This window comes from Stegostoma tigrinum, chromosome 1 (genome assembly GCF_030684315.1).
Source record: "Stegostoma tigrinum isolate sSteTig4 chromosome 1, sSteTig4.hap1, whole genome shotgun sequence".
Lineage (NCBI taxonomy): Eukaryota > Metazoa > Chordata > Chondrichthyes > Orectolobiformes > Stegostomatidae > Stegostoma > Stegostoma tigrinum.
This window is the reverse complement of record NC_081354.1, coordinates 85,672,222-85,698,378: the sequence shown is the minus strand read 5'-3', so window position 1 is coordinate 85,698,378 and position 26,157 is coordinate 85,672,222. Positions and strand designations below refer to the sequence as shown.

At 41.8% G+C, this 26,157-nt stretch overlaps 1 protein-coding gene across 6 annotated transcripts in view; it reads right to left on the bottom strand.

The window, feature by feature from the left end:
* Positions 1 to 26,157, bottom strand: part of slit2 (slit homolog 2 (Drosophila)) — a 448,496-nt gene that overhangs the window by 50,404 nt on the left and 371,935 nt on the right. For all 6 annotated transcript variants that reach the window (XM_048546634.2, XM_059646918.1, XM_048546670.2 and 3 more), the window contains 9 exons: positions 23,348 to 23,480; positions 14,229 to 14,297; positions 12,432 to 12,503; positions 12,164 to 12,235; positions 10,136 to 10,207; positions 9,132 to 9,295; positions 7,838 to 7,962; positions 3,476 to 3,573; positions 421 to 560 (listed from right to left, as the gene is read on the bottom strand). In XM_048546634.2, coding sequence (XP_048402591.1) covers positions 421 to 560; positions 3,476 to 3,573; positions 7,838 to 7,962; positions 9,132 to 9,295; positions 10,136 to 10,207; positions 12,164 to 12,235; positions 12,432 to 12,503; positions 14,229 to 14,297; positions 23,348 to 23,480 — 945 coding nt within the window. The remainder of the gene's footprint in view (positions 1 to 420; positions 561 to 3,475; positions 3,574 to 7,837; positions 7,963 to 9,131; positions 9,296 to 10,135; positions 10,208 to 12,163; positions 12,236 to 12,431; positions 12,504 to 14,228; positions 14,298 to 23,347; positions 23,481 to 26,157) is intronic.

The following is a 26,157-nucleotide window of genomic DNA, read 5'->3' as shown; positions in this document are numbered from 1 at the left end:
AATCTGAGATGACAAGGCAGAGAGCTGGATGAACACAGCAGGCCAAGCAGCATCAGAGGAGCAGGAAAGCTAACGTTTTGGGTCTGGACTCTTCTTCATTTCTGATGAAGGGTCCAGTCCCAAAATGTCAGCTTTTCTGCACCTCTGATGCTGCTTGGCCTGCTGTGTTCATCTAGTTCTACACCTTGGTATTTCTAGCCATTCAATGGCTTCTTATTGCTCACCATGTAGTCCTCATTTAAACAAGGAAAGTGCTGGTTCACCTTAAACGTAATTTGTTATTGAACAGTGAAAGTAAAATCCAAGTAAATGTTTTATTATGCTTTTCACACTTAAAGCAGCAGTAAGTACAGTTACTCTAGTATGCATTGATTGCTAGTTTTGGCAAAGGCATTAGCCACTACCTCCTACTTCCCTTACCTGTATATTCAGGTGGACAGAGGCAAGTGTAGTTATTGATTCCATCAATGCAGGTGGAATTATTCTCACAATCATTGTCCTCACAGTCATCAATATTTATAGTGCACTCTTCACCTTCAAAACCATCTGCACATGAGCACCTGAGGGAACAATGCAACTGACATTTATACAATGGAAAATGCTAAATGGAGATAAGTGTAAAACACTTCAAGGTTGTTCTAATTCAGAAGGAAGTGCTGCGCATGTTAATGTTTCCTGTGCGCTCACTTTACTCCAATAATAAAAGTCTTTGCGGTTAGTGGTCAGACAGTCAGCACTACAGACTTCACTGAAGGCCTGTCTCAATCTTTGATCTGACCTCTTAAAGGGGGTGTCTAACTAACAGGAGCTAGTCAATCAGTCTGTGTAACTAAGCTGACTACAGGCGTGATAAGGTCTTACAATTTTGTTCATGCTGAGTTAGATATTCTCAATCAGAGTAGTGACTAGGGCAATACTGTGCCACAAAGTTTCTATTTCTGTCCCATATTTAAGCCAGGATGCTCTTTGAACAAATGCCATAGTTTTGGAACTGGCTATCTCCTTACCAGTGTAATCAATTACAAAAATCATTGCCAGTATATATGTATACAATATTTATGAAACACTATAAATCCCTGCAAATGAATTGACTGTACAGGTTATACCTGACATATTTCCCCCTGTTCTTTTGAGCAGTGTTGTTCACTGAACATCTATTATTCAGGCATAACCAAATAAGAAAACATTTTCTGAAGAAGGGTCTAGGCCCGAAATGTCAGCCTTCCTGCTCCTCTGATGCTGCTTGGCCTGCTGTATTCATCTTCCAGGATCTGCAGTTCCTACTATCTCCAACAAAACAATCCTACTGTTTTAGTGGAATTAAATAAATAGCACTGTTGTAATTCTCCTAGTAAGCACTATTTGGTATAACAAAAGATAAGGCAAGCCTATTCTTCAACAGGATAAATTCTTAATTGAAAATACATCTAATGTAAATTTTCACTCTTTCTAGCAGGACAACTCATGAAATAGTTCAGCACATTTAGAATCTGTGATGGAATAATTGTTTAAAAATCAATAGCTACATAAAAAAAAATTCTGCTGCAAAAACTGTAGCTGAAAATCTTTCCACAGGAATAAAAAGAATCATTATTATCCTAATGATGCACACAATTATGAAACTACATGTATACTTAACAACCTTGATGAATGAATTGCCAATCACTAATGAACTATGCTAATAGAATGCACAGCTTTGAAATTTATGAGTATGTAGCTGCACTGCTTTTAAGCTTTTACTTCATGTATTGAAATCAGTAAAGCTCAGTGAATATTTATCTGATCTGGTCTGGTGCAACAGTTTGGGAATGACTTTCTCATTTTCTGTTCCACTGCAATAACATGCTATTAATTTGCAGCTAACCATAACAGAACACATTTGCTAAAGAATACTGTAGTCATTTCACTCTTCAATTGTGAATGTGCATCCTGTGCAGAGTCATCAGATAAACAAATGGTTTAAAATCTCTAAAAATTCGATTTGATTAACGCGTGTTTTGCACAAACTAAGGAGACACCACCACTTGTACTGTGCAGAGATATTCTACTTTGAGGGAAATTGGAACTTAGTGGTAGTGTGATGGGCCTCCACATGGACACAAGGTATATTTTCCAGTCTCAAAGGTTTTCCAGTATTTTTAAATCAGTTTTCTGGCTTAAATGACCACTTGAAATTGGGCTTCATTTTCATTTCCGATATAAACTTGAAAACAAAGTTCAATTCTTGCCCATATTTAATGCCCATACAATTGATTGGCTTGTGAATATTAAAAATACGTCCTAGTCCAGGGATTTCTGATGTTTCCGCACTATTTTAATAATTCCTACTTCCTTATGGACAGAGATATAGTGAGTAATCCGTCACCTCTGTATGAAAGTGATAGGGTCAATGTAAATTCGATGGCAATTTATGAAACATTTAACATCTGCTGGAGTTACACAGCTTCCTGCTATATCTCCAGTGGATAATCTACCCCAATGCTGTTACATAATTAACAATTAGTTAATAACTAAAATATTCATCTCAGAGATAATGGGAACTGCAGATGCTGGAGAATCTAAGATAATAAAGTGTGAAGCTGGATGAACACAGCAGGCCAAGCAGCATCTCAGGAGCACAAAAGCTCATGTTTCGGGCCTAGACCCTTCGTCTAGGCCCGAAACGTCAGCTTTTGTGCTCCTGAGATGCTGCTTGGCCTGCTGTGTTCATCCAGCTTCACACTTTATTCATCTCAGTGCCCTGTTCTTATAAATGAATCAACATGAATCCACTATTGGCAAATATGCAAGCTTGACTCTTCAATTGATCAATGGCACAATGCAGAGCTTGGTACTGATCAAAAAGTAGCAAATTTGTCAGGACAGAATTTACTTTTATAATGTGCAACTACATCCAATTTGTTTTCTTTGGTGAAAGATCTGGAATTTTCTTTTCAAATTAGACCAAGGCTGTAGGAACATTCAAAAACAATAATGTTGAGGTGATTAGTAGATGACTGAATTGTTCCGAAAAATTATCCTCTAATTTTCCGTCTCATTGCACTAATATTTCATTAGTCCCATGCTTTGTTTCACACCTCTTATGTGGATTAGCAAAATAAACTCATTTTTATGACTCTCTAATGCAAAGGTAAAATATTTCTTTAGTCATCGTTTTACTCTGCATTTAAATTTTACTGAATAGATTATTCTCCTTGTTTTGTTTCTTCAGCAATTTCAAATAGGTATGTACATATATTCATTCGGTATTATTAGATCAAAGCTTCCAGCTCTTCTGAGACATTAAAACAAAACAAGCTAATTTTTTTCTATATCTACGCAAATACGTTATTAAAAGTTTTTAAAAGTTTGTCTTTCCTCAGAGAATCACCAGATTCCTCAGTTGATGCAAGTTTAAGAGTCTGTTGTGTAATGCTGATTAATAAATGCTCAATACCAATTACAACAAAATAAACAGAAAGCAAAATACGCAAACCAGAAATGATCCTTTTCTCCCTCTTTAAGATGGCAAGTTCCACTATTTTTGCATGGGCTATTTACACAGGCATGAATGGGAACATCACAGTCTTGGCCCTGTGGAGTAACAGCATACAGAGCAATTTACTTACACAGTGCATTTTAGTATTGAGGCAGGCAGTAAGACACTTTTTTTTAAGTCAGTTCAGAATCACTTTATCTTGGACAGCAAAAGTTTTGCTTCTGCATTTAAACTCAAATTGGCCTCTGGCTTAAAGTCACAGTGCAATTAAAGCATTAATAATGATGAGAGTCATTATCCTGACATCATTTTGACAGCTTATTCTGAACTATTGCTGCAAAATTTCCTGAAGAGCAATCAGGCTGGAAGATAAAAGCGGAGATATAGGCTGGAGGAAGATGATGAGAATGGGAGAGCTGAGGCATTTGAAATTGTCTTCAATGACAGGAAATCAATGAAATCTTACAAGGATTAACTTGATAGGTGATCAGAACATTGTATGGAATTAAACATGGTTGCTAATGTTTTGGATGGTGGAAATTTGTAAGTGAGCCTTTTGAGCAGTGAGACTTTGGTTTTGGAGAGGATTGAGCAAGGGAGGAGGCTTTGTGCAGCTAATGAAATGGGAATAGATATGGCTGCTTCTTTGGTGATGGAACTAAGCAGTCTTTTTTGCCATTTCTTTAACCTCTACCCACCAGTCCCCTTGAAAGAACATGCCACCCAAATTTAAAGAAATTGCAATACTGCTATAGAAAGATCGTACAATATTCAAAGTGTTGGCAAAAGGAAAATGTCTAAGGATGCACGATTGTTATTTTCTTTTAAGGTAAACCTTAGCAAAAAAGAATGCTGCTGAGGTTCCACAAAGAAGAATTTTGATTACAGTCAGCTGTCCATCTGAACACAACAGGTCACAACACACAACTAACAGCCCCACAGATTCACATATACTTTGAAGGCTAGACCTGCAATTCAGTTTTACAAATACTGTCAACTGTCACTGGTAGATTTTAAAATAACTACCAACTCTCACTCTAGCAATATATCACGTCCTATTCTATCTGGAGGATGGATAGCTGCTAGCTGCCATCATTTTGTCAGATCAATCTAGCAGGTTCATTCGACCTGGTAGAATAAGTGAGATACCAGGGGATGATACCATCTGTATGACAACATAGAACAGTATTTAACTGATGTTCAGAGCTGTCTTCTCAATGATACTCAGGCTTCTCTCTAGCAATGAGCTGCTGAGCAACAAAAATTGCAAACTGCCAAATTTCCATATCTACAAATCATAAACAATACTTTGTTCCTCTGTCAACCACTATGAGTGAAAGTTATATTCTTGTGCATATATTGTGTTGTAAATACATGGTGCCTAAATTCCAGGGCTGGAATCATGGACTTTACACCAGGATCATGTCCAGTATTGCTCACTAGCTGGAATTTACAGGATTAGTATAGGATTAGGTGAGTGTAAGCATATGTCTAGAACCTGCTTGCCCTTCAATGCTATAAAGGACATTGGTTGTGCAGGATATTAGGAATTGCAAAGCTCCCATCCTAAACCTTTTCAAAGATTGCAGTGTGAGTAAAGTGTTCAAATTCATGGGACACTGGTGCCAGTACTGGGGAAAGAAGAAATGGTTCCAATGGGACAGGCTCCACCTGGATCATGCTGGGACTAGAGTCCAAGCAAATTGCATGACTCGGGGTGTGGATAAGGCTTGAAATTAAATAGTAAGGATCTATTTTTAGTTGAACAGAACATTAAAGGGGGTGAGATCTCAGCAGGGGTTATTAAAGTTTCCAGAACAAATAATAGGACAGACAGTATGGAAAGGGTCAGGAAACTAACTTCAGGCACAGCAGGTAACAGAATAATTTAAGAAAAGGAGGGCAGGCAAAGCAGAAATTAGGGTTTTGCCACCGTAACCACAAGCAGTATTCGCAACAAGGTAAACTTGTTTGTAGCACAGATTGAAATTGACAGGTACAATGTAGTGGGTATCACAGAGATGTGGCTGCAAGGAGATGAGGGTTGGAAACAAAATATCAAAATATTTCAAAAGGACAGGCAAATGGGCAGAGAGACCAGGCTTGCCTTGTCAGTAAGGAATAAAATTAAATTGGCAGCAAGAAGTGATAAAGAGTCGGAAATGTGTGTGGGTACAGTTGAGGGTCCACAAAGGGAAAAAGGCCCTCCTGGGAGTTGTGCACAGGCATCCTAGCTGTAATCAGGATGTGGGGCAGAAAATAAATCTGGAGATAGTGCATTTCTCATCTGCCTTTCCTATGAAAATAATCATGGGGTGTATCTATATGCAGGTAGACTGGGAAAATCAGGTTAGTAGCGGATCTCAAGAATATGAATTTGTGAAATGTTTACAAGATGGATTTTTAGAGCAGCTTGTGGTACAGCCTACTAGGAAACAGGAAATTCTGGATTTGGTGATGTGAACTGAGGCAGATTTGATTTGGGTAATTAGAGTGAAGGAACGCCGAGGGAGCAGTGACCATAACACGATAGGATTCACCCTGCTCTTTGAGAGGGGAAAGCTGGAATCAGACATAATGGCATGACAATTGAATAAAGGTAACTACAAAGAAATAAGGGAGGAGCTGCCAGAGTTAATTGGAAGTGGGGGTCTGGCAGAAATTCAACTCAAGGTAGAAGAAACATACTAAGGGGAGTACGAAGCAACCATGGTTGACAAGACAAATAAGGGACAGCATAAAAGTAAAGGAAAAAGCATACAATGTGGTGAAGGTTTGTGGGAAGCCAGAGGATTGGGAAGTATTTAAAAACCAGCTAGCTAGTGTTGAAAGAGTATATGTGTATCTAAAATAAGAGAGAGGCAAGAGTGGACACTGGACTGGAAAATGAGGCTGGAGAAGGAGTAATGTGGAACAAAGAAATGGAGGAGGAACTGATTCAATACTTTGCATCAGCCTTCATGGTGGAAGACACCAGTAGCATTCCAAAGCTTCAATAGTCGGGGGCAGAGGTGAGTGTAGTGACCTTCACAAAGGAAAAAGTGCCAGGAAATCTGCAAGGTCTGAAGGTGAAAAATCATCCGGATCAGATGGACTACAGCCCAGAGTTCTAAAGGAGAAAGCTGAGGAGATTGTGGAGACACTGGCATTGATCTTCAACTCCTGTTTAAGAAGGGAGGGAGGCAAAAGACAGGAAACTATAGGCTTGGTCATCGGTCAGAGTTTAGAGTCCATTATTAAGGGTGAGATTGCAGAGCACATGGAAGTGCATGGTAAGATAGGGTAAAGTCAGCATAGCTTCATCAAGGGGAGGTCATCCCTGACAAATCTGCTACAATTCTTTGAGGAACTAATGAACAAGTTAGACAAAGGAGAGCCAGTGGGTATGATCTACTTGAATTTCCAGAAGACATTTGACAAAGTACTGCACAGGAGGCTGCAATATAAGATAAGAGCCTTCGATGTTAGGAACTAGATACTGGCAGAAAGCAAAGAGTAAGGATAAAGGGATCTGTCAGGTTCGCAGCCAGTGACTCATGTAGGTCTGCAAGGTCTGTGCTGGGTTAACAACTATTGACATTATCCATTAACGATGTGGATGAAAAACTGACAGCATTGTTGCGAAGTTTGCACGCGACACAAAGGGAGGCGGAGGGACAGGTAGTGTTGAGGCTGCAGAAGGATTTGGACAGGCTGGAAGAGTGGGCAAAGAAGTGACAGGTGGAATACAATGTGTGCAAGTGAAAGCATATGCACTTTGGTAGGGAGAGTAGCAGTATAGACTATTTTTAAAATTGGAATGGCTTTCAAAATCTGTCACACAAAGGGACTTGGGAACCCTAGCTCAGGATTCTCTTTAAGTTAACATGCAGGTTCAGTTGGCAGTTAGGAAGGCGAATGCAATGTCATCATTCATTTTAAGGGGGAGCGAATACATGAACAGAGATGTTCTGCTGAAGCTGTATAGAGCTCTGGTCAGACTACATTTGGAATACTGTTAACGTTTTGTGCTCCATATCATATAAATGGTCTGTGGTATTTTCAGAAAAATGGACTTGATGGACAAAATGATTTCCTTTCCTCACTGAAAGGTATGAAAAAGAAGTCACTGCTTGGCCTAAGACACGAATGCACATGAGTGATGTTTCAGAAGTATAGACATTAATTAATCGTCATCCAGTATTTTAAACATTGCACACAAGATGCTGAGTAGCATTCTGAGCCTGAATGTTGTATGTGTAGCATTGTGTTTTCATGTTAAATCACTCACAGTGACAATAACCCACTTGTGATAATTGGTTGAGAAATATAGCTAAGAATGCTGCAATTGTCACTGTTCTGTGTAAGACATGAACATACCTTGAATCCATATGGGCAGGTGCACCGATAAAAATCCACTGGGTCATTGTTGCAGGTGCCATCATTTTTACATGGATTGGAAAGACAAGGGTTACACTTGGCTAGAATGTTGATGTCAATGGGACCTTGAAAAACAAAATGTAACTCATATTGGTTAAGCAAGTCTTACCTGGATGGTAAATACAAAAAAATGAGAATTTTTCCCATGTAGAAGTCTGAAGGTTTTTATGTTTTCTGCTTGACCACTTCGCCTTGTCATTTGTCCACCTCACATTGCCTTTGCCATAAAGCTTGTTGCAGAATCACGAGAAACAATAGTAATGTTCATGACTCCTAATGATCTAAAATCCCTGTATGTCTTATGAATAACATTAGGCAGAAATAAATGACTGCAATTAAATCAGTGAAACATAGGCTTTAATTCAGTTATCAGCATGGTACTGAAGATTGGGATTCCAGCCCTAAACTAACTAAATGAAAATGAACCTTACTGAATGGCATTTAAAAATAAAATTCTTATATATCAGACAGGTTTTCAGAAGAAAACATTTTTGCTTAAATGTCAAGAGAGCATATGAACATAAACAGCATTGACAAAGAGATAACACCATACTACTGTAAAACTTTTGGTTGCAACAGCATTTTATATTTGATGTGATATTATTATCAACAATATACTTCTAAAATTCACAATAAAGACATTCAACATTCAAAGAAGACAAACATTTAGTCCACACTTATTTTTCAATTTAGGTTTGAACTCATGCACTATATATTTAAGATCAAAAGTGAAACCAACAATGCTTAAAGTATATATCCACATTAAATGGATATTGGTTATCTAAAGAAAACAAGTCCATCTGAAGGATGAGGTACTTTCTTGGGAGAACATTTAAGGAGAGGCAGAAGGTCTGTGTGCAACATTATCCATTATTTCCAGGGGTGGGTCAACAGTCTTACCTTGTACCAGAAAACCGCAAGGCCCTGGAATTTCTTTTGGCAGGGCACAGGATATCAAAGGTCACAAGTGAAAAATTAAAAAAATGTTAGATTGCATGCAACCAAAGAAAGTCAAAGGTCAGTTAAAATTTATATAAAAACTTCATTGGCAAGTTTAAATCCTTATTATAAATGAAACCACTCAACCACAGCTAAATAGGTACTAGTCAATCAGTACAGGAAGTCAATCTCATGGATAAGCCATGGTTTCGAGATCTGATTTAATCCTTCTTCACTCCTATACAAAGAGATTTTTGATGTGCACCAAATCCCATAGTCAAACTGGTGGCATTACCTTGGCATTCAAATTTCTTAGAAGGAGTGGTGAGCAGGAGTTTATCTGTCATGTCACCAGGTCCAGCACAGCGTGCTATGCCTGGCTCTTTGTAGCCCGATTTTACCCAATCAGACAGCCACTGCATGTTGCAGTCACAATACAAAGGGTTCGCACCAAGGGCCCTGCAAAAAAATGGAAGCTGCTTAATTACTTTTCCATACACTACAACATTGGTCCAAAGTTTGTGACTGTAATGTCAGTGAAATTGCCAGTGTTTACTATAAATTTTCTTCTGAGGCTGACAGCACATACTGAAGTCCTACTCATGCAGAGTTCACAGTGAAAATCTAAATATACTGTCTTGCTATTTCTCTAGAGAGTGAGCTGTTGATGTCCCTCAGAATGTAATCAATTACACATCAGTGAACTGGCGAGGACATGACCTGTTACACTCAGGTTTACAGTAAACACCTCTGAAGAAGTTGCATCTTTTTGAATATGGCGTAACAGGGTTTATAAATGGTGTATTAAGCTTAAAATTACTGTTGAACAGCTCTACTGCCCCAAGATGGTAATTTTACATTTGGTGAATATTAAATATCACCATTATTATAACATCCTCAGTGTTCAGTGCTTCTTAACGACTTAACTTGCTGACTGTAAGAATAAGGTCAGAGACGAATACCATTGCTTTACATCTGATGGGAAATCTGGCCATTAATGTAAAAGATTCCAAAGTGAAGAAAAAATGGGGCTATTTGTCCATCAAACTCATTCTTCCAAAGAATACCCAGTACAATATTCTGGTTGGCAAATGCCACAGGTACAAGTAATCATCATCCAGGAAAATACCACAATTCCCTGCTTACAGTTTCACCATTTTTGTGTAGTAAGGGATTCAACCCAGTTGAAACAGAAGGATGTCCTATCTGCTTCAACCTCTGAACAGAAAAGAAAAATGTGTTCCTCTTATCCAAGAATAATTTGACTTATAACCAGATCTTATGAATGTTTTGACTTACAAATGTGACAGTGATGAAAGGTCATTAAAAGCTCCTTCAGGAATAGATGAGATGTCATTTCCATGCAAAGACCTGGAAAATAGTTCACAATAAACAATGAAGACAATCTCTCAGAGCCCTGAATGAATTTCATTCTGTTTTACAAACAACAGCTGTACATGTTTCCACCTTCTCTTGTTTTACAGGTTAGAGTGCCAACCCATATTTAATACGGCTGTTTGTTTAGTTTGGAGTGTGGGAGACCACACCCTACATAATGGCTCCCATATATACAAGACTAACTTCTATTTCATACTGTTCACAGAATCATTCAGTTGATTTAAACCTATTTTGCACTGCAAACATCACATACCACTGTGTATATCCTAGGTTTAACAACTTGTCCAATATTACACGTTGAGTAAAGCTGTGCAAGACCAGCAAAGTGCTGTATCTCAACTGTTTCAAAGGACATATTAGGTCAAAATTGCATCACTATCCCACTTTTTACATAACTGCGACTCAGACATTTGGGAATGGGAGTATAAATTCAGAGGGCCTGCACATCGTTTTCATGCTGTAAATGAAAGAAAACACACTGGAAAAGTGCTTTAACATATAGCAGCATTTCTCATTGTCAATTCAATACCAAATGATGAAAAGTACAAAATTTCATGTCACTCATTTTTAACAACATCTGCATGAATACAAATAAAAAGTAAATAAAATTTTCTCAGATTTTATCCATGAGCTTTGACATTATCAAATCCACAGAACCAAATCCAATTTTCAAAACCATTAATCTAAAGGCAAGTATTGTAGATGACGGCAGTAGCTGTGGAGAGAGAAACCATTTTCTCTCCATTTTCTTCAAGTGTCTCCCTCACATGTTTGTGAGGTGGCCAGACTCCTGTGCTGATATTTCAGAGAATGGCCCACTGTATCTTCTTCCAATCAGGCAGCATACAGGTTACTAGTCTCTTCTTAAATTGAGCGCCTGAAGACGGAAGTTTTGCCCACTGAGAACGGTACCCAATCAGAGACTTTTATCTTTCCCACTTGGGATTCCTGCACAGGGGATTATGGGTACTTCCTGAAGGACTACTAAGATCATAGCGACCAGGAGTGTAAGGAGAATGCTTTCTTCCCCCAGTTTGAAGGGAGTGAAGGTCACTTACTTCCAGTAATGCCAACATCCTGTCTAATTAAGCAGCCTTCCTCCCACTCCAGGTCAGACCTTGCAGAGGCACAAAATTCTGATTCATTAACTTTGTTTCTTTTTCTCAGAGGCTGCCAGAGCTGTTGAGAATTTCTGCAAGTCCTGGCTTTATTTCAAATTCAATGTGCTGATCTACTTTGCTCATGGATTTTCCAGTTTCTCCTAAAGCTCTGTGCACATATTAATTGATGTAAACTGACCAGCCAGGCAGGAAATCCTCAGGATCAGGTGGAACATTGATTTTATGCTGCACACAATATTACTTTATGCAGCAAGATCTGTTTGTTCCTAAGTACGCCTCCAGTTTCTATCACTTATGATCAGCTACGGCCTACTCATGCGGGTGGTCTTACAGCGAAATTTTATACATAATCCCACTTGAGAGCCAGACAGAGAGGAAACTGCCTTTATATATTGGTGCTCTGCTGTGCTGATGTCAATGACCTTATTGTACTGACTTGTTGTAGCTGTTATTATATGAAATTTCATGAGAGTTGTTAACTACTCTGCTGCTACAGTTTTACTGGATTTGCAAACATCATATAGGCATTTGTAGAAAGTTGTAACTGCAAAGTGGGATTAGCCCCAAGGAGATTTCTGACCTGAGTCTCCTCAGCAATCAGTCATGGCATGGGATATGGAGCTGACCACATTAGCATCGTACAGACCAAATAAAAAGGTGGCTGAACTTACAGTGTTAATCGTTTAGGGAAGGGGGCTAGAAAACTTCAAATCTTCACTTAGGCTTAACGTAGGTGCTGGTGGAAGATAGAATTTCATCATTTAAACTAACCAGGAATATAAGCTCAATCATTTATTCTTGTACTTACAATAAACGGAGGGATTTCAACCCATCGAATGTTCGAACTGGAATACACCTCAGCCGGTTATAACTAAGAATTCTGTGAAATTAAAAATGTCATCTTAGATAATGCATCAGTGTTTATAAATAGAAGCAGACAAAATAAAAATGCCAAAGGTGTCAAGTATTCTTCTATTGTGAATGCCTGCGGTGGAGTTTTACATCGCCAGTTTGATCAGTATTTCTACAATCAACATGGGAATCCTGGTTTAGTGCCAAGTAAATATTATACTTACAAGGTCAGAAGCTCTGTCATGTTGCTGAAGCTCTGGTTGTACAGTGTACTGATTCTGTTGTTACTTAAATCACTGGAAGGCACAGTGAGTATAATTAGAACAAATGGTAGGAAAGGTCATACACCAGTTGCACAAACACATGGGAAAAAGAGCTTATAACGGCACGGTCAGCACCTGATACACTATAGCTTCAGATATTGCCTGGTGTGAAAAAGTAAGTCCTACAAAATATTTAAGGCATGTTATGCATTGCAGCATGGCCAACTGGGGTTTGGAACTTGAGTGCAAATACAAATTCCACACATAGCTCTTTATTACAATCCATTGTATTAATTAGAGGGCATTCCCAGAATGCAAACATAATACCTGGGTAATGCTCGTGTGTCTCCTTATTCTTCATAAAGTTGTGTTATACAACCATTGGAATTTGCAGATTCAGAAGTTAAGTTAAAGTTTGTTCATGAAATTATAACTGGTGACCCTTTAAACAAAACTTCCAGATGACCTGGAACATTCCTGATACTTACTCTATTTGGGGGACCTGATTGCATACTGGGCAAATCACAGACTCATATTAGTCTGTTTCCATATCAATATTATTCAATGCAACTTTAAGATTAAGCTCACGCAAGAGATGTATTAATTTCCAAGCACTGTATCACCAGATTCACTCTAGCAACACCAGATGCTGAAAATCGTTTGGCCGCAGAAATTTATACTTTTCAGATTTAAATTATATAAGCTGCATAGAAACAGTTTATCCTGGGAACTCATCTGATAGCTCAGTAGCATTCATGACCAAGACAGAACCAAAATGTGGCTGACTGGACTCCTTGTCTCAATCTGTTTACAGTTAACACGAGGTATTACTGAAAATTTAGTTTGCTCAGGGAAAACATCACTCAAAAGCCTCACTCCTGATTGTGACCTAGTGAGGTCTGCAACTGAGGCTGCCTTGGATGACTGCAGTCTGCTTCACCTCCTTGTTTAAATGGCACTGTGACGCTGTGTACAGACTCCCACATGAAGATGGTTAATAGGCGGGTGAAAGGAGTCCCTTCCCCTGGAGTGCCCTGTTCATGATCCAACACGCATGGTCAGTTATGATACAGGCACACCCCAACAACAGTGCAAAGGGTGGCACTTGCTGTGGGTACCAGCCCAGCTTACTACCACTTTATACACCACCACTAGACACACACAGGAATGCTGGGGCTACATACAAGGAGCCTAGAACCACCAAAGTATTCATAAGATTCAAAACTTGCACTTCACATAATTTGCCCTTTGAGATACTCAGAGCTGTCTGTATTCCATGGTCTCTAAGGTTCTCAGCAATGAACATGTACAACATACAGTCAACAGTTAAATCTACTTTCCAACAACACAATTGGATTACACCACATTAAAATCTAGTCTTTGATTCTGAAATAACACTCTCTTTTTAGTGGCCCACATCGTCTATTAAATGCTACCCTACAATTAGTTAGACAGCAACATTTTGAAGGGATTGATATGGAAGATAGAGAGAAACTTTTAGGCTATTAATGGGTAATTTAAGATAACAACAAGAGCCAGGCTATCCAGCAGGAAAGTTAGAAAGCACTTTGTCATGCAGCAAGATAGTCTGTGCCAACCAAGCGTACAAAACAGCTTAGAGCCAAGAGAAGCGAATGGAATTACAATAAAAGTCAACCTTGATCTCACCAAACAGCTCAAGGGCTTGAATGGCCTATTCCTGATGCTAAATGCTTTCATATATTAGTATCTAAGAAGTGCAATAATAGAAGTACCTACATAAGTAATAAATGCTTGAAAGTGATGAGTTCCTTGGGTACCATCACAAACTGATTTCCATCCAAATACCTGGAACACAGAATATTACATGGGATATGGCATTTCACTGTACTGATCACTAGTTTGTGTTCATCCTGATTTCTTCCAACTTTAAATGAAATACACCAATTAAGAGAATAGACAAAATACTTCCAGTAGTGACTAAACAATTAAAGATCCAAGGGCCACAGTGTAGCAAAACACCAACAGCAGGAGAAGCAGTAAAATGCTAAATAAATAGTAATGGTTAGATGACATAGCAAGCTTGGTGGATGTTAGGGGTATGTGAAACTGAGGACAGAATTCCAGTTTTGATGGTGTGTTAGAGGCAGTGATGACGGTGAGTTAGAGGCAGTGGTGACGGTGAGTTAGAGGCAGTGATGATGGTGTGTTAGAGGCAGTGGTGATGGTGTGTTAGAGGCAGTGGTGATGGTGAAGAGAAGGCAGTGGTGACGGTGTGTTAGAGGCAGTGATGACGGTGAGTTAGAGGCAGTGATGATGGTGAGTAGAAGGCAGTGATGATGGTGAGTAGAAGGCAGTGGTGATGGTGAGTAGAAGGCAGTGGTGATGGTGAGTAGAAGGCAGTGGTGATGGTGAGTAGAAGGCAGTGATGATGGTGAGGTAGAGGCAGTGGTGATGGTGAGTAGAAGGCAGTGGTGATGGTGAGTTAGAGGCAGTGATGATGGTGAGTAGAAGGCAGTGATGATGGTGAGTAGAAGGCAGTGGTGATGGTGAGTAGAAGGCAGTGATGATGGTGAGTAGAAGGCAGTGATGATGGTGAGGTAGAGGCAGTGATGATGGTGTGTTAGAGGCAGGGGTGATGGTGAGTAGAAGGCAGTGGTGATGGTGAAGAGAAGGCAGTGGTGATGGTGAGTAGAAGGCAGTGGTGATGGTGAGTAGAAGGCAGTGATGATGGTGAGGTAGAGGCAGTGGTGATGGTGAGTTAGAGGCAGTGATGATGGTGAGTTAGAGGCAGTGGTGACGGTGAGGTAGAGGCAGTGATGATGGTGTGTTAGAGGCAGTGGTGATGGTGAGTAGAAGGCAGTGGTGATGGTGAGTAGAAGGCAGTGATGATGGTGAGTTAGAGGCAGTGATGATGGTGAGTAGAAGGCAGTGATGATGGTGAGTTAGAGGCAGTGGTGATGGTGTGTTAGAGGCAGTGATGATGGTGAGTTAGAGGCAGTGGTGATGGTGAGTAGAAGGCAGTGATGATGGTGAGTTAGAGGCAGTGGTGATGGTGAGTAGAAGGCAGTGATGATGGTGAGTTAGAGGCAGTGGTGATGGTGAGTAGAAGGCAGTGATGATGGTGAGTTAGAGGCAGTGGTGATGGTGAAGAGAAGGCAGTGATGATGGTGAGTAGAAGGCAGTGATGATGGTGAGGTAGAGGCAGTGGTGATGGTGAGTAGAAGGCAGTGGTGATGGTGAAGAGAAGGCAGTGATGATGGTGAGTTAGAGGCAGTGATGATGGTGAGGTAGAGGCAGTGGTGATGGTGAGTTAGAGGCAGTGGTGATGGTGAGTAGAAGGCAGTGATGATGGTGAGTAGAAGGCAGTGGTGATGGTGAGTAGAAGGCAGTGGTGATGGTGAGTTAGAGGCAGTGATGATGGTGAGGTAGAGGCAGTGGTGATGGTGAGTAGAAGGCAGTGATGATGGTGAGGTAGAGGCAGTGGTGATGGTGAGTTAGAGGCAGTGGTGATGGTGAGTAGAAGGCAGTGATGATGGTGAGTAGAAGGCAGTGGTGATGGTGAGTAGAAGGCAGTGGTGATGGTGAGTAGAAGGCAGTGGTGATGGTGAGTAGAAGGCAGTGGTGATGGTGAGTTAGAGGCAGTGGTGATGGTGAGTAGAAGGCAGTGGTGATGGTGAGTAGAAGGCAGTGGTGATGGTGAGTAGAAGGCAGTGGTGATGGTGAGGTAGAGGCAGTGGTGATGGTGTGTTAGAGGCAGTGATGATGGTGAGTTAGAGGCAGTGGTGATGGTGAGTAGAAGGCAGTGATGATGGTGAGTAGAAGGCAGTGGTGATGGTGAGTTAGAGGCAGTGGTGATGGTGAGTAGAAGGCAGTGATGATGGTGAGTAGAAGGCAGTGGTGATAGTGAGTTAGAGGCAGTGGTGATGGTGAGTAGAAGGCAGTGATGATGGTGAGTAGAAGGCAGTGGTGATGGTGAGTAGAAGGCAGTGGTGATGGTGAGTTAGAGGCAGTGATGATGGTGTGTTAGAGGCAGTGGTGATGGTGAGTTAGAGGCAGTGGTGATGGTGAGTTAGAGGCAGTGGTGATGGTGAGTTAGAGGCAGTGATGATGGTGAGGTAGAGGCAGTGGTGATGGTGAGTTAGAGGCAGTGGTGATGGTGAGTAGAAGGCAGTGGTGATGGTGAGTTAGAGGCAGTGGTGATGGTGAGTTAGAGGCAGTGATGATGGTGAGGTAGAGGCAGTGGTGATGGTGAGTTAGAGGCAGTGGTGATGGTGAGTAGAAGGCAGTGGTGATGGTGAGTTAGAGGCAGTGATGACGGTGAGTTAGAGGCAGTGGTGATGGTGAGTAGAAGGCAGTGGTGATGGTGAGTTAGAGGCAGTGGTGATGGTGAGTTAGAGGCAGTGATGATGGTGAGTAGAAGGCAGTGATGATGGTGAGTTAGAGGCAGTGGTGATGGTGAGTTAGAGGCAGTGGTGATGGTGAGTAGAAGGCAGTGGTGATGGTGAAGAGAAGGCAGTGATGATGGTGAGGTAGAGGCAGTGGTGATGGTGTGTTAGAGGCAGTGGTGATAGCATGTTAGAGGCAGTGGTAATGGCATGTCAGAGGCAGTGACGATAATGAATCGAATATAAATGTTTGTGAAAACAAAAGATGTTGGAGATCACCGCAGTTCAGACAGCATCTATGGAGAGAGAGCAAGCACTAACATTTTGAATCTAGATGACTCTTGATCACAGGTTGTGATGTGTTTTAAAGATGGATCAGGCTTGTACTAAGTTTACAGTACTCTCTTCCATTTTCAGGCTAGAGAAATAATAGTTGACTTTGTACATTGTTCAGAAATGGATAACATTTCATTAGTTGCAATGGAATAGTAATTATTCTGTTACTCCTATTGATTCAACCATCAGAAAACATGTTGAGTGAGAATAACAATATCTATAAAAGATAATTTAAAAGTGAGAACAGGTAGACAGTGGACTTAAACTTTTGGGACCCTGCTTGACCCTAAAAATGTAGTGGAATACGATCCTAGATATTGACACAAACCCTGTCCCATCATTCTCAAGAAAACAGGCCCTTAAATTGTATGTGTAATTCAGAGAAATACACCCATTCTCTTCATGAATATTGAAATGGTTAGGAGGACTCTGAAAGCCAAGAAAGACTGAGGAGAAATGCACGTTAAATTTTCTCTTGCACTTAATGGAACAGACAGGAATTCTTCTATGATGATTAATTCTCCTGGAATCTTTACGAGGTGCTCGATAAAACCTACTCAGAAATATGACTTTCCATTCCCTGAGGGCGTGAGAATAATGGCAATTGAGATGACTTAATCAGGCGAGAATCCAAATCAGATTCTTCCCGCTGAGATGCACTTTTACAACTAAGTCCTCCCTCCTTCAAACGGTGAGATGTCTTTTTCACACTTACTTGGTCAGAAGGTTATCTGCGTGCATTTGCATCTCAATGACTGCACAACCCGGCAGAATTAACTTCCCGTCCTCCATTAACTCCTGCTCAATCAAGATATTCAATACTTCAGGAACTTGACCGCATAGACTTTGTATTTATCGACTTCAGTTTTCTCCTTCCAGTCTCAGTTAGCACATAGCCCTGTTTGCTTACAAGCAAGCCTTATCAATGCTCCTTATCTTCAGTTTTGCTGTAACCTGTACAGATGCAGGAGGTGTGTGCATGGGGACTAAATAGGATTTGGCCCTTAACCATTGTAGATTATAACTGATCACCGGAAACATATCAGTTTCTGTTCCACAGTGTCAGCCAGCAGCTGTTGGTTCACAGGTGGCACTTTGTCAAGGCAGAAGGCAAGTGGATGGCTTATGACAAACATGGACACTCTCTGTATCACAGAAACAAGGTGCTGGCTGTAGGAAACAGTGAAATATCAAAGTCAAAGGCTAAAGGGCATTGTGCGGTCAACATCAGAGTTGGTGTATGGAGAAGACAAGGATGAACTCAATCAGTCAGAGGATACTTCTACAGTCTGTGGACTGTAACATTTATAATCTAAAGGATTGACAATGATCAGCCATAGAGGTCACGTTCATCAATGACCATCTCATGCAATCAGCCTGGAAGATGGGCAATGGTCAGTGAGGGATATTCTGCAAAATCTGTCTGAGTGATGGGATATGGTAAGTAACATGGGTGACTCAGACATAATCCAGAAAGAAGCTTCCATATGGTTGTCAAGGTTACAGACAGCTCAAGTTTGACTACCAGCCTGGTTATGTACAACAGCTGAGGGAATGGTTATAGTGATGGAGGGAATTGAATGCAGTAGGGTGGGATTTGGTGAGGTAGGAGAGGGGGTGAATGGCCTTAACTTGGTTCAAGGCAAGTCAATGTCACTCTGGTTTCAATATGGTAAGGGACCCAAGGCTGTAACGAGGCCATGAAATAAGTGGCCCTAGCAGAAACGGTGTCACTGAGCAGGTCATTCCTTTGTAAGTGCTACTTAATAACACTGTTGATGGCACCTTCCATCAGTTACTCGTCATTAGCTCACAAAGTGGTCACTGGCTGTGTTGGATTTGTCCTGCTTTTTGTAGACAGGGCATAACTGGGATATTTTCACAGTGTCCGGTAGGTGCCAGTGTTGTAGCTGTGCTGGAATAAGGTGAATAATTTTGGAGGGTATATTTTGCCTCTTTTGCCAAAATGTTGTCAGGGCTTTTTCAGTATCCAGTGCCAATAGCAGCTCTTTCATATTATGAGCAGTAAATCAAATTGGTTGAAGACCAAAATCTGTGATGCTGGGAACCTCAGGAAGAGGCTGAGAAGGGATTATGTCCTTAACACTTCTGGCTGAAGATGGCTGCAGATGCTTCAGCTTTGTCTTTTGCACTGGGATCCTCTATCCTTGAGCTGCTAAATTGTCTAGTAGCACCATTCATGACTGGTTATATTCGGTCCGCAGAGCTCACACTGATCCTTTGGTTGGATATCTTTCTCTATCAAATACTGCTTCAACTCTTTGACATACAAGTAGTCCTACACTGTGTGATGAATGTTTATAACATCTTAGTTCATTTGAGAGTTTTGATTTAGAGTTAAAATGGACTTTCATCTTTTGTTCTGAAGACCAGACTGTATTTTTAAAAGGTCAGGAAGTTATTTTTTCATTGGGGAGCTCAAAGCAGCTCTTTTCATGTAAGCTTGTGATTTAAGTTAAATGACGAGCAAGCTTCTTGGGGATATAATTGTATCAGTGATAATGGGAACTGCAGATGCTGGAGAATCCAAGATAACAAATGGTGGAGCTGGATGAACACAGCGGGCCAAGCAGCATCTCAGGAGCACAAAAGCTGACGTTTTGGGCCTAGACCCTTCATCAGAGAGGGGGATGGGTAGACGGTTCTGGAATAAATAGGGAGAGAGGGGGAGGCAGACCGAAGATGGAGAGAAAAGAAAATAGGCGGAGAGGAGAGTATAGGTGGGGAGGTAGGGAGGGGATAGGTCAGTCCAGGGAAGATGGGCAGGCTAAGGAGGTGGGATGAGGTAGTAGGTAGGAAATGGAGGAGCGGCTTGAGGTGGGAGGAAGGGATGGATGAGAGGTAGAACAGGAACAGCAACTCATATTCTGCTTGGGAACTCTGCAGCCCAATGGTATCAATGTGGACTTCACAAGCTTCAAAATCTCCCCTTCCCCCACTGCATCCCAAAACCAGCCCAACTCATCCCCTCCCCCCACTGCATCCCAAAACCAGCCCAGCCTTTCTCCGCTTCCCTAACCTGTTCTTCCTCTCACCCATCCCTTCTTCCCACCTCAAGTCCTAGTTTCGGGCCTGAACTGTCCGATGAAGGGTCATCAGACTAGGCTGTCTGACTGTCATCAGACAGTCTAGGCCCGAAACATCAGCTTTTGTGCTCCTGAGATGCTGCTTGGCCTGCTGTGTTCATCCAGCCCCACACTTTGTTATCTTGGATTCTCCAGCATCTGCAGTTCCCATTATCTTTGATCTCAATCTCCAGGTTTCTTGGTTTTCATTAACATCACAGTGGCTCAGTGGTTAGCACTGCTGCCTTACAGTGCCAGGGACCCGGGCTGAATTCCACCCTAGGGTGACTGTCTGTGTGGAGTTTGCACATTCTCCCTGTATGTGCGTGGGTTTCCTCTGGTGCTCCGGTTTGCTCCCACAGTCCAAAGATGTGCAGTCTAGGTGGAATGGCCATGCTAAATTGCCCAGAGTGTTCAGGGATGTGTGGGTTAGACATGGGAAAATGCAAAGGTGGGATACTCTTCAGGCAGTCATTGTGGACTTGTTGGACCGAATGGTCTGTTTCCACACTGTACGGATTCTATAAGAAAAGTCATAATCTCCTCAACTTTATGGTAGAGCCAAACATAGATACAAGTGTGAGCTATGTATTGCTTTTCAACCAGTAATTCAAATGATCAGGAAGTCACGGTCAGCGGACATGCACCCCCTCAATCCACATCAGAAAACAACTCAGTGTTTGGCATGAACACTGCAACATTCTCATTTAATGGAAACTGAATTCAAACCTTTACACTCTATGATGCCATGAACAACCAGGTGGAAAAGTAAAATAACAAAGTGTGGAGCTGTATGAACACAGCAGGCCAAGCAGCATCTCAGGAGCACAAAAGCTGATGTTTCGGGTCTAGACCCTTCATCAGAGAGGGGGATGGGGAGAGGGTTCTGAAATAAATAGGGAGAGAGGGGGAGGCGGACCGAAGATGGAGAGAAAAGAAGATAGGTGGAGAGGGTATAGGTGGGGAGGTAGGGAGGGGATAGGTCAGTCCAGTGAAGACGGACAGGTCAAGGAGGTGGGATGAGGTTAGTAGGTAGGAAATGGAGGTGTAGCTTGGGGTGGGAGGAAGGGATGGGTGAGAGGAAGAACAGGTTAGGGAGGCAGAGACAGGCTGGGCTGGTTTTGGGATGCAGTGGGGGGAGGGGAAGAGCTGGGCTGGTTGTGTGATGCAGTGGGGGGAGGGGACGAACTGGGCTGGTTTTGGGATGCGGTGGGGGAAGGGGAGATTTTGAAGCTTGTGAAGTCCACATTGATACCATATGGCTGCAGGGTTCCCAAGCGGAATATGAGTTGCTGTTCCTGCAACCTTCGGGTGGCATCATTGTGGCACTGCAGGAGGCCCATGATGGACATGTCATCTAAAGAATGGGAAGGGGAGTTGAAATGGTTCGCGACTGGGAGGTGCAGTTGTTTATTGCGAACCGAGTGGAGGTGTCCTGCAAAGCGCTCCCCAAGCCTCCGCTTGGTTTCCCCAATGTAGAGAAAGCCACACCGGGTACAATGGATACAGTATATCACACTGGCAGAGGTGCAGGTGAACCTCTGCTTAATATGGAAAGTCATCTTGGGGCCTGGGATAGGGGTGAGGGAGGAGGTGTGGGGGCAAGTGTAGCACTTCCTGCAGTTGCAGGGGAAGGTGCCGGGTGTGGTGGGGTTGGAGGGCAGTGTGGAGTGAACAAGGGAGTCACGGAGAGAGTGGTCTCTCTGGAAAGCAGACAAGGGTGGGGATGGAAAAATGTCTTGGGTGGTGGGGTCGGATTGTAGATGGCGGAAGTGTCGGAGGATGATGCGGTGTATCCGGAGGTTGGTGGGGTGGTGTGTGAGAACGAGGGGGATCCTCTTTGGGCGGTTGTGGCGGGGGCGGGGTGTGAGAGATGTGTTGCGGGAAATGCGGGAGACGCGGTCAAGGGCGTTCTCGACCACTGTGGGGGGAAAGTTGAGGTCCTTGAAGAACTTGGACATCTGGGATGTGCGGGAGTGGAATGCCTCATCGTGGGAGCAGATGCGGTGGAGGCGGAGGAATTGGGAATAAGGGATGGAATTTTTGCAGGAGGGTGGATGGGACGAGGTGTATTCTCGGTAGCTATGGGAGTCGGTGGGCTTGAAATGGACCTCAGTAACAAGCTGGTTGCCTGAGATGGAGACTGAGAGGTCCAGGAAGGTGAGGGATGGCCCAGGTGAACTGAAGGTTGGGGTGGAAGGTATTGGTGAAGTGGATGAACTGTTCGAGCTCCTCTGGGGAGCAAGAGGCGGCGCCGATACAGTCATCAATGTAACGGAGGAAGAGGTGGGGTTTAGGGCCTGTGCAGGTGCGGAAGAGGGACTGTTCCACGTAACCTCCAAAGAGGCAGGAATAGCTGGGGCCCATGCAGGTCTGTAGGAAGTGGGAGGAATCGAAAGAGAAGTTGTTGAGGGTGAGGACGAGTTCGGCTAGGCGGATGAGGGTGTCGGTGGAGGGGGACTGGTCGGGCCTGCGGGACAGGAAGAAGCGGAGGGCCTTGAGGCCATCTGCATGAGGAATACAGGTGTATAGGAACTGGATGAAGTAAAATATCTGTACTTGTGACTCTGCGTAACATCTTACATAACTGCACAATTCAAACAAAGAAATATAAAACTGTTAAATTCAGTCAAGCTTTCTTTGAAAGAACAGGCTCATGTTAATACAGCACAGATAACAAAATGTGGAGCTGGAAGAACACAACAGGCAGGGCAGCATCAGAGGAACAGAAAAGCTGGCATTTCAGGTCAGGACTCTTCTTCAGAAAGATGGAAAATTTTCTGAAGAAGGGTCCGCCTGCTGTATTCATCCAGTTCCACACTGCGTTACGTCTGACTCCAGCATCTGCAGTTCTTGCTATCTCTTAATGCAGCATTGCTAATCTTCACATTTTTCTTTGCCACGCAAAATAGTAATTGTCTCCACAAAGGAGAATTTGAATCACTGATGCCATCTGAGAAAGATCTCTTGAGCTCTGGATTACTCTCTTTGATCAGCACTCTCCGAACAATCTTTCAAAGCTGAAAATCCCTCAGTTATGGCCTTGACCGTAAATATCCAGAAGTAAGAGGTAAGAAGTGTTACTCACAGTTCTGTCACATCCTTGGGAAGGCCCTTGGGTAAGGTCTTCAATCCCTTGTTACTACAACGAACCACAGTATCAAGGCATGTGCATTCAGCAGGGCACCGGGCAAGGGGTGAACAGCTGTTGTCATCATTCCCTGGATTGTGGACAGAAGAGATTTACTGTGAGGCACGCTACGTTATTTCTTTCTATTCTAGGGACAATTCAAAAGATGGACCCCTGTTTGAAGTAATAGACTCAACCTGTTCACATTCGCTGGCATTGAGGTACAGTAGCATTGTTGTACCAACACATAAAGAACACTATGATTTAAAATTTTATTCAGATAATAATTGATACCCAGTAATGATTAGTAGTCAGCAATCTAATTGAGCCTTTCAGATGTTATACAGGGAACATCAACTAGCTGGCAGTAATTATAGAGCTGTAAATCAGTCAAACTAATCAGATGACATAAGGAAACTGTAACAGTGAAGCTAAAACGAAATGGAATAATCAGCAGCTGGCACCATGGATAAGATTCCTCTCATGTTAACGCACCAGCCACTGGGGGTTTAGATTATAGTTACACATTGCTTGAGCTTCTTCTACATGTATAATACTGTTTTGTATTTGTTAAAATAATATAAATCAAAAAAATTATGGTGCATGACACACAAACATTTAATTTTTCTTTGAGAATAGAGTCTTAGACTATGTGAAACCAAACCACAAATAGAAAAAATGGATTGTTAGAGATTCTACAAATACTTTAAAAGGGAAAATAATAATTAAACAGAGCATACAGAGAGGCTGAGGAATTAAACATGTGAAATAAGCAAACGGCAGAACTGCTGAATAGCTATTGTGTGCCTGTCCTCACTGTAGATGACACAAATAGCATCCCAAAAATATTTATTAACTAAGAGAAGGAGGGAAGGCGAAACATAAAACAATCATGCTCATGATTTATTGAAAAAAAAGTTGGAACTAAAGTCTGACAAGTTGCCAGATGAACTTCACCCTAGGATCTGAAAAGAAATGTCTGTGGAGATATTAGATGCATGCATTTATTTTGTTGAATTTCCCAGATTCTGGAAAGGACTCACTGGCTTGGAATAGAATGAATACATCTCTCTCTATTCAAGAAAGGGTGAATACAGTATGCAGGAAACTATAGGCCAGTTAGCCTTACATTTGTTAAAAGGAAACGGCTGGGATCTATTATTAAAGAGGTGATAGGAAGGCACTCAAATCACCTCAATGCAGTCAGATCCAGTCAATATGGTCTGCTGAAAGGGAAAACATTCTGTCTAATTTCATACTATTCTTTAAGGAGATAAGAGCCATGTGGATTAATGGCAACCTCAAGAAGGAAATAGATAATATGGATAAATAAGCCATTTTCATGCTGATAACCTATAACTAGTCTAGTATCATTAGGATCAGTTCTGGCACCTCGTTTTTTTTATTATTATCTACATTAATGACCTGGAATATAGGGTCAAATGTATGGTTGCTAAGTTTGCTGATGAGACAAAGAAGATTAGGGTAGAAGATTAAGTTGTGATGAGGACATAATGAGTCTACAGATGGATACAGATAGGTCAAGCAAGTGGGCAAACGCTGGCAGATGGAGTGTGATATGGAAGAAAAAAGAGAATTTGTCTATTTTGGCAGGAAGTATAGACAAATATCATTTTATTCAAATTGAGTCAGATTGTAGAACACTGTAGTAAAGAAGCATCTGTATGTCTGGGGTACGTGAATGACATGAAGTTAGTGTGCAGTAGAGTAAGTGATTAGGAAGGGAAATTGAATGTTGTTATTTATTATAAGGGAAATGGAACATAAAATTAAGGGTGTTTTCTTACAGGCCTACAGGATTTCATTAAGACCAAAACGAGACCTCAAAATACAGTTTACATCTCTTTACTTAAGAAAGAACAAGAAAGATAATTACATTTGCGCTGTAAAGGTTCACTCAGTTGATTCCTGAGATGAAGGGCTTATCTTATGAGGGATGGTGGGACAGGCTGCACTTTTGTCCATTGGAGTTTAGATGAAATGGCTTTTGGAAGAAACTAGAACTGGGGAACACAGTTTAAAAATTAAAGGTCTCTCATTTAAGGCGAGAGGAGAACAGTGAGTGGATGCAGGGTCATTCCATATTTTTAAGGCTGGATTAGATTCTTGACTGACAAGGGAATTGAAAGGGTATGGGGGTGAGGAGAAATGGTTGGGAAAGTAGAGGGCACAGTCAAATCAGTCACAGTGTTATCAAATGGCAAAGCAAACTTCAGGTGCAGAATGCTTACTTCTGCCCCTATTTTGCCTGTTTGCATTGTATTTGCATTAATAGTTTCCTGTGGGTCCTGCAATGCAGACATGCCAAGACCACAGAACTGAATGTTAATACCCTGGCAAGTATATTATTTTAGGCCAATCCTGGCTGTTGATAAGCTTTAAAATACTTCCTTTCACTGTGATTAATAGCCTGGCAGAGATACTGAGAAAGCATCCAGGATTAAAATTGATTCCTGTCTTTTGATGATGCCATCAAAGGAAATGCAATGACCCCTAAACAGCTATTAGGATACAGTCCAGCTATGAAGCTCACGATGTGTAGGCATTAAATATCCCAAATGGTCTATCTGCCATTGCTCCAGAGAATATGATTCACTATCAACCCTGGCTGATCGAAGAAAGAGAATATTTCTGGCTCAAGTAAAGAAGCAGATGCAGGTCTCCCTCAGTACTCAAAACATCTGTCAAGACCACACAGTAGGGTACTGACACATCCTGAAAAAATGGCTGCATCCTAGTTAAGAAAA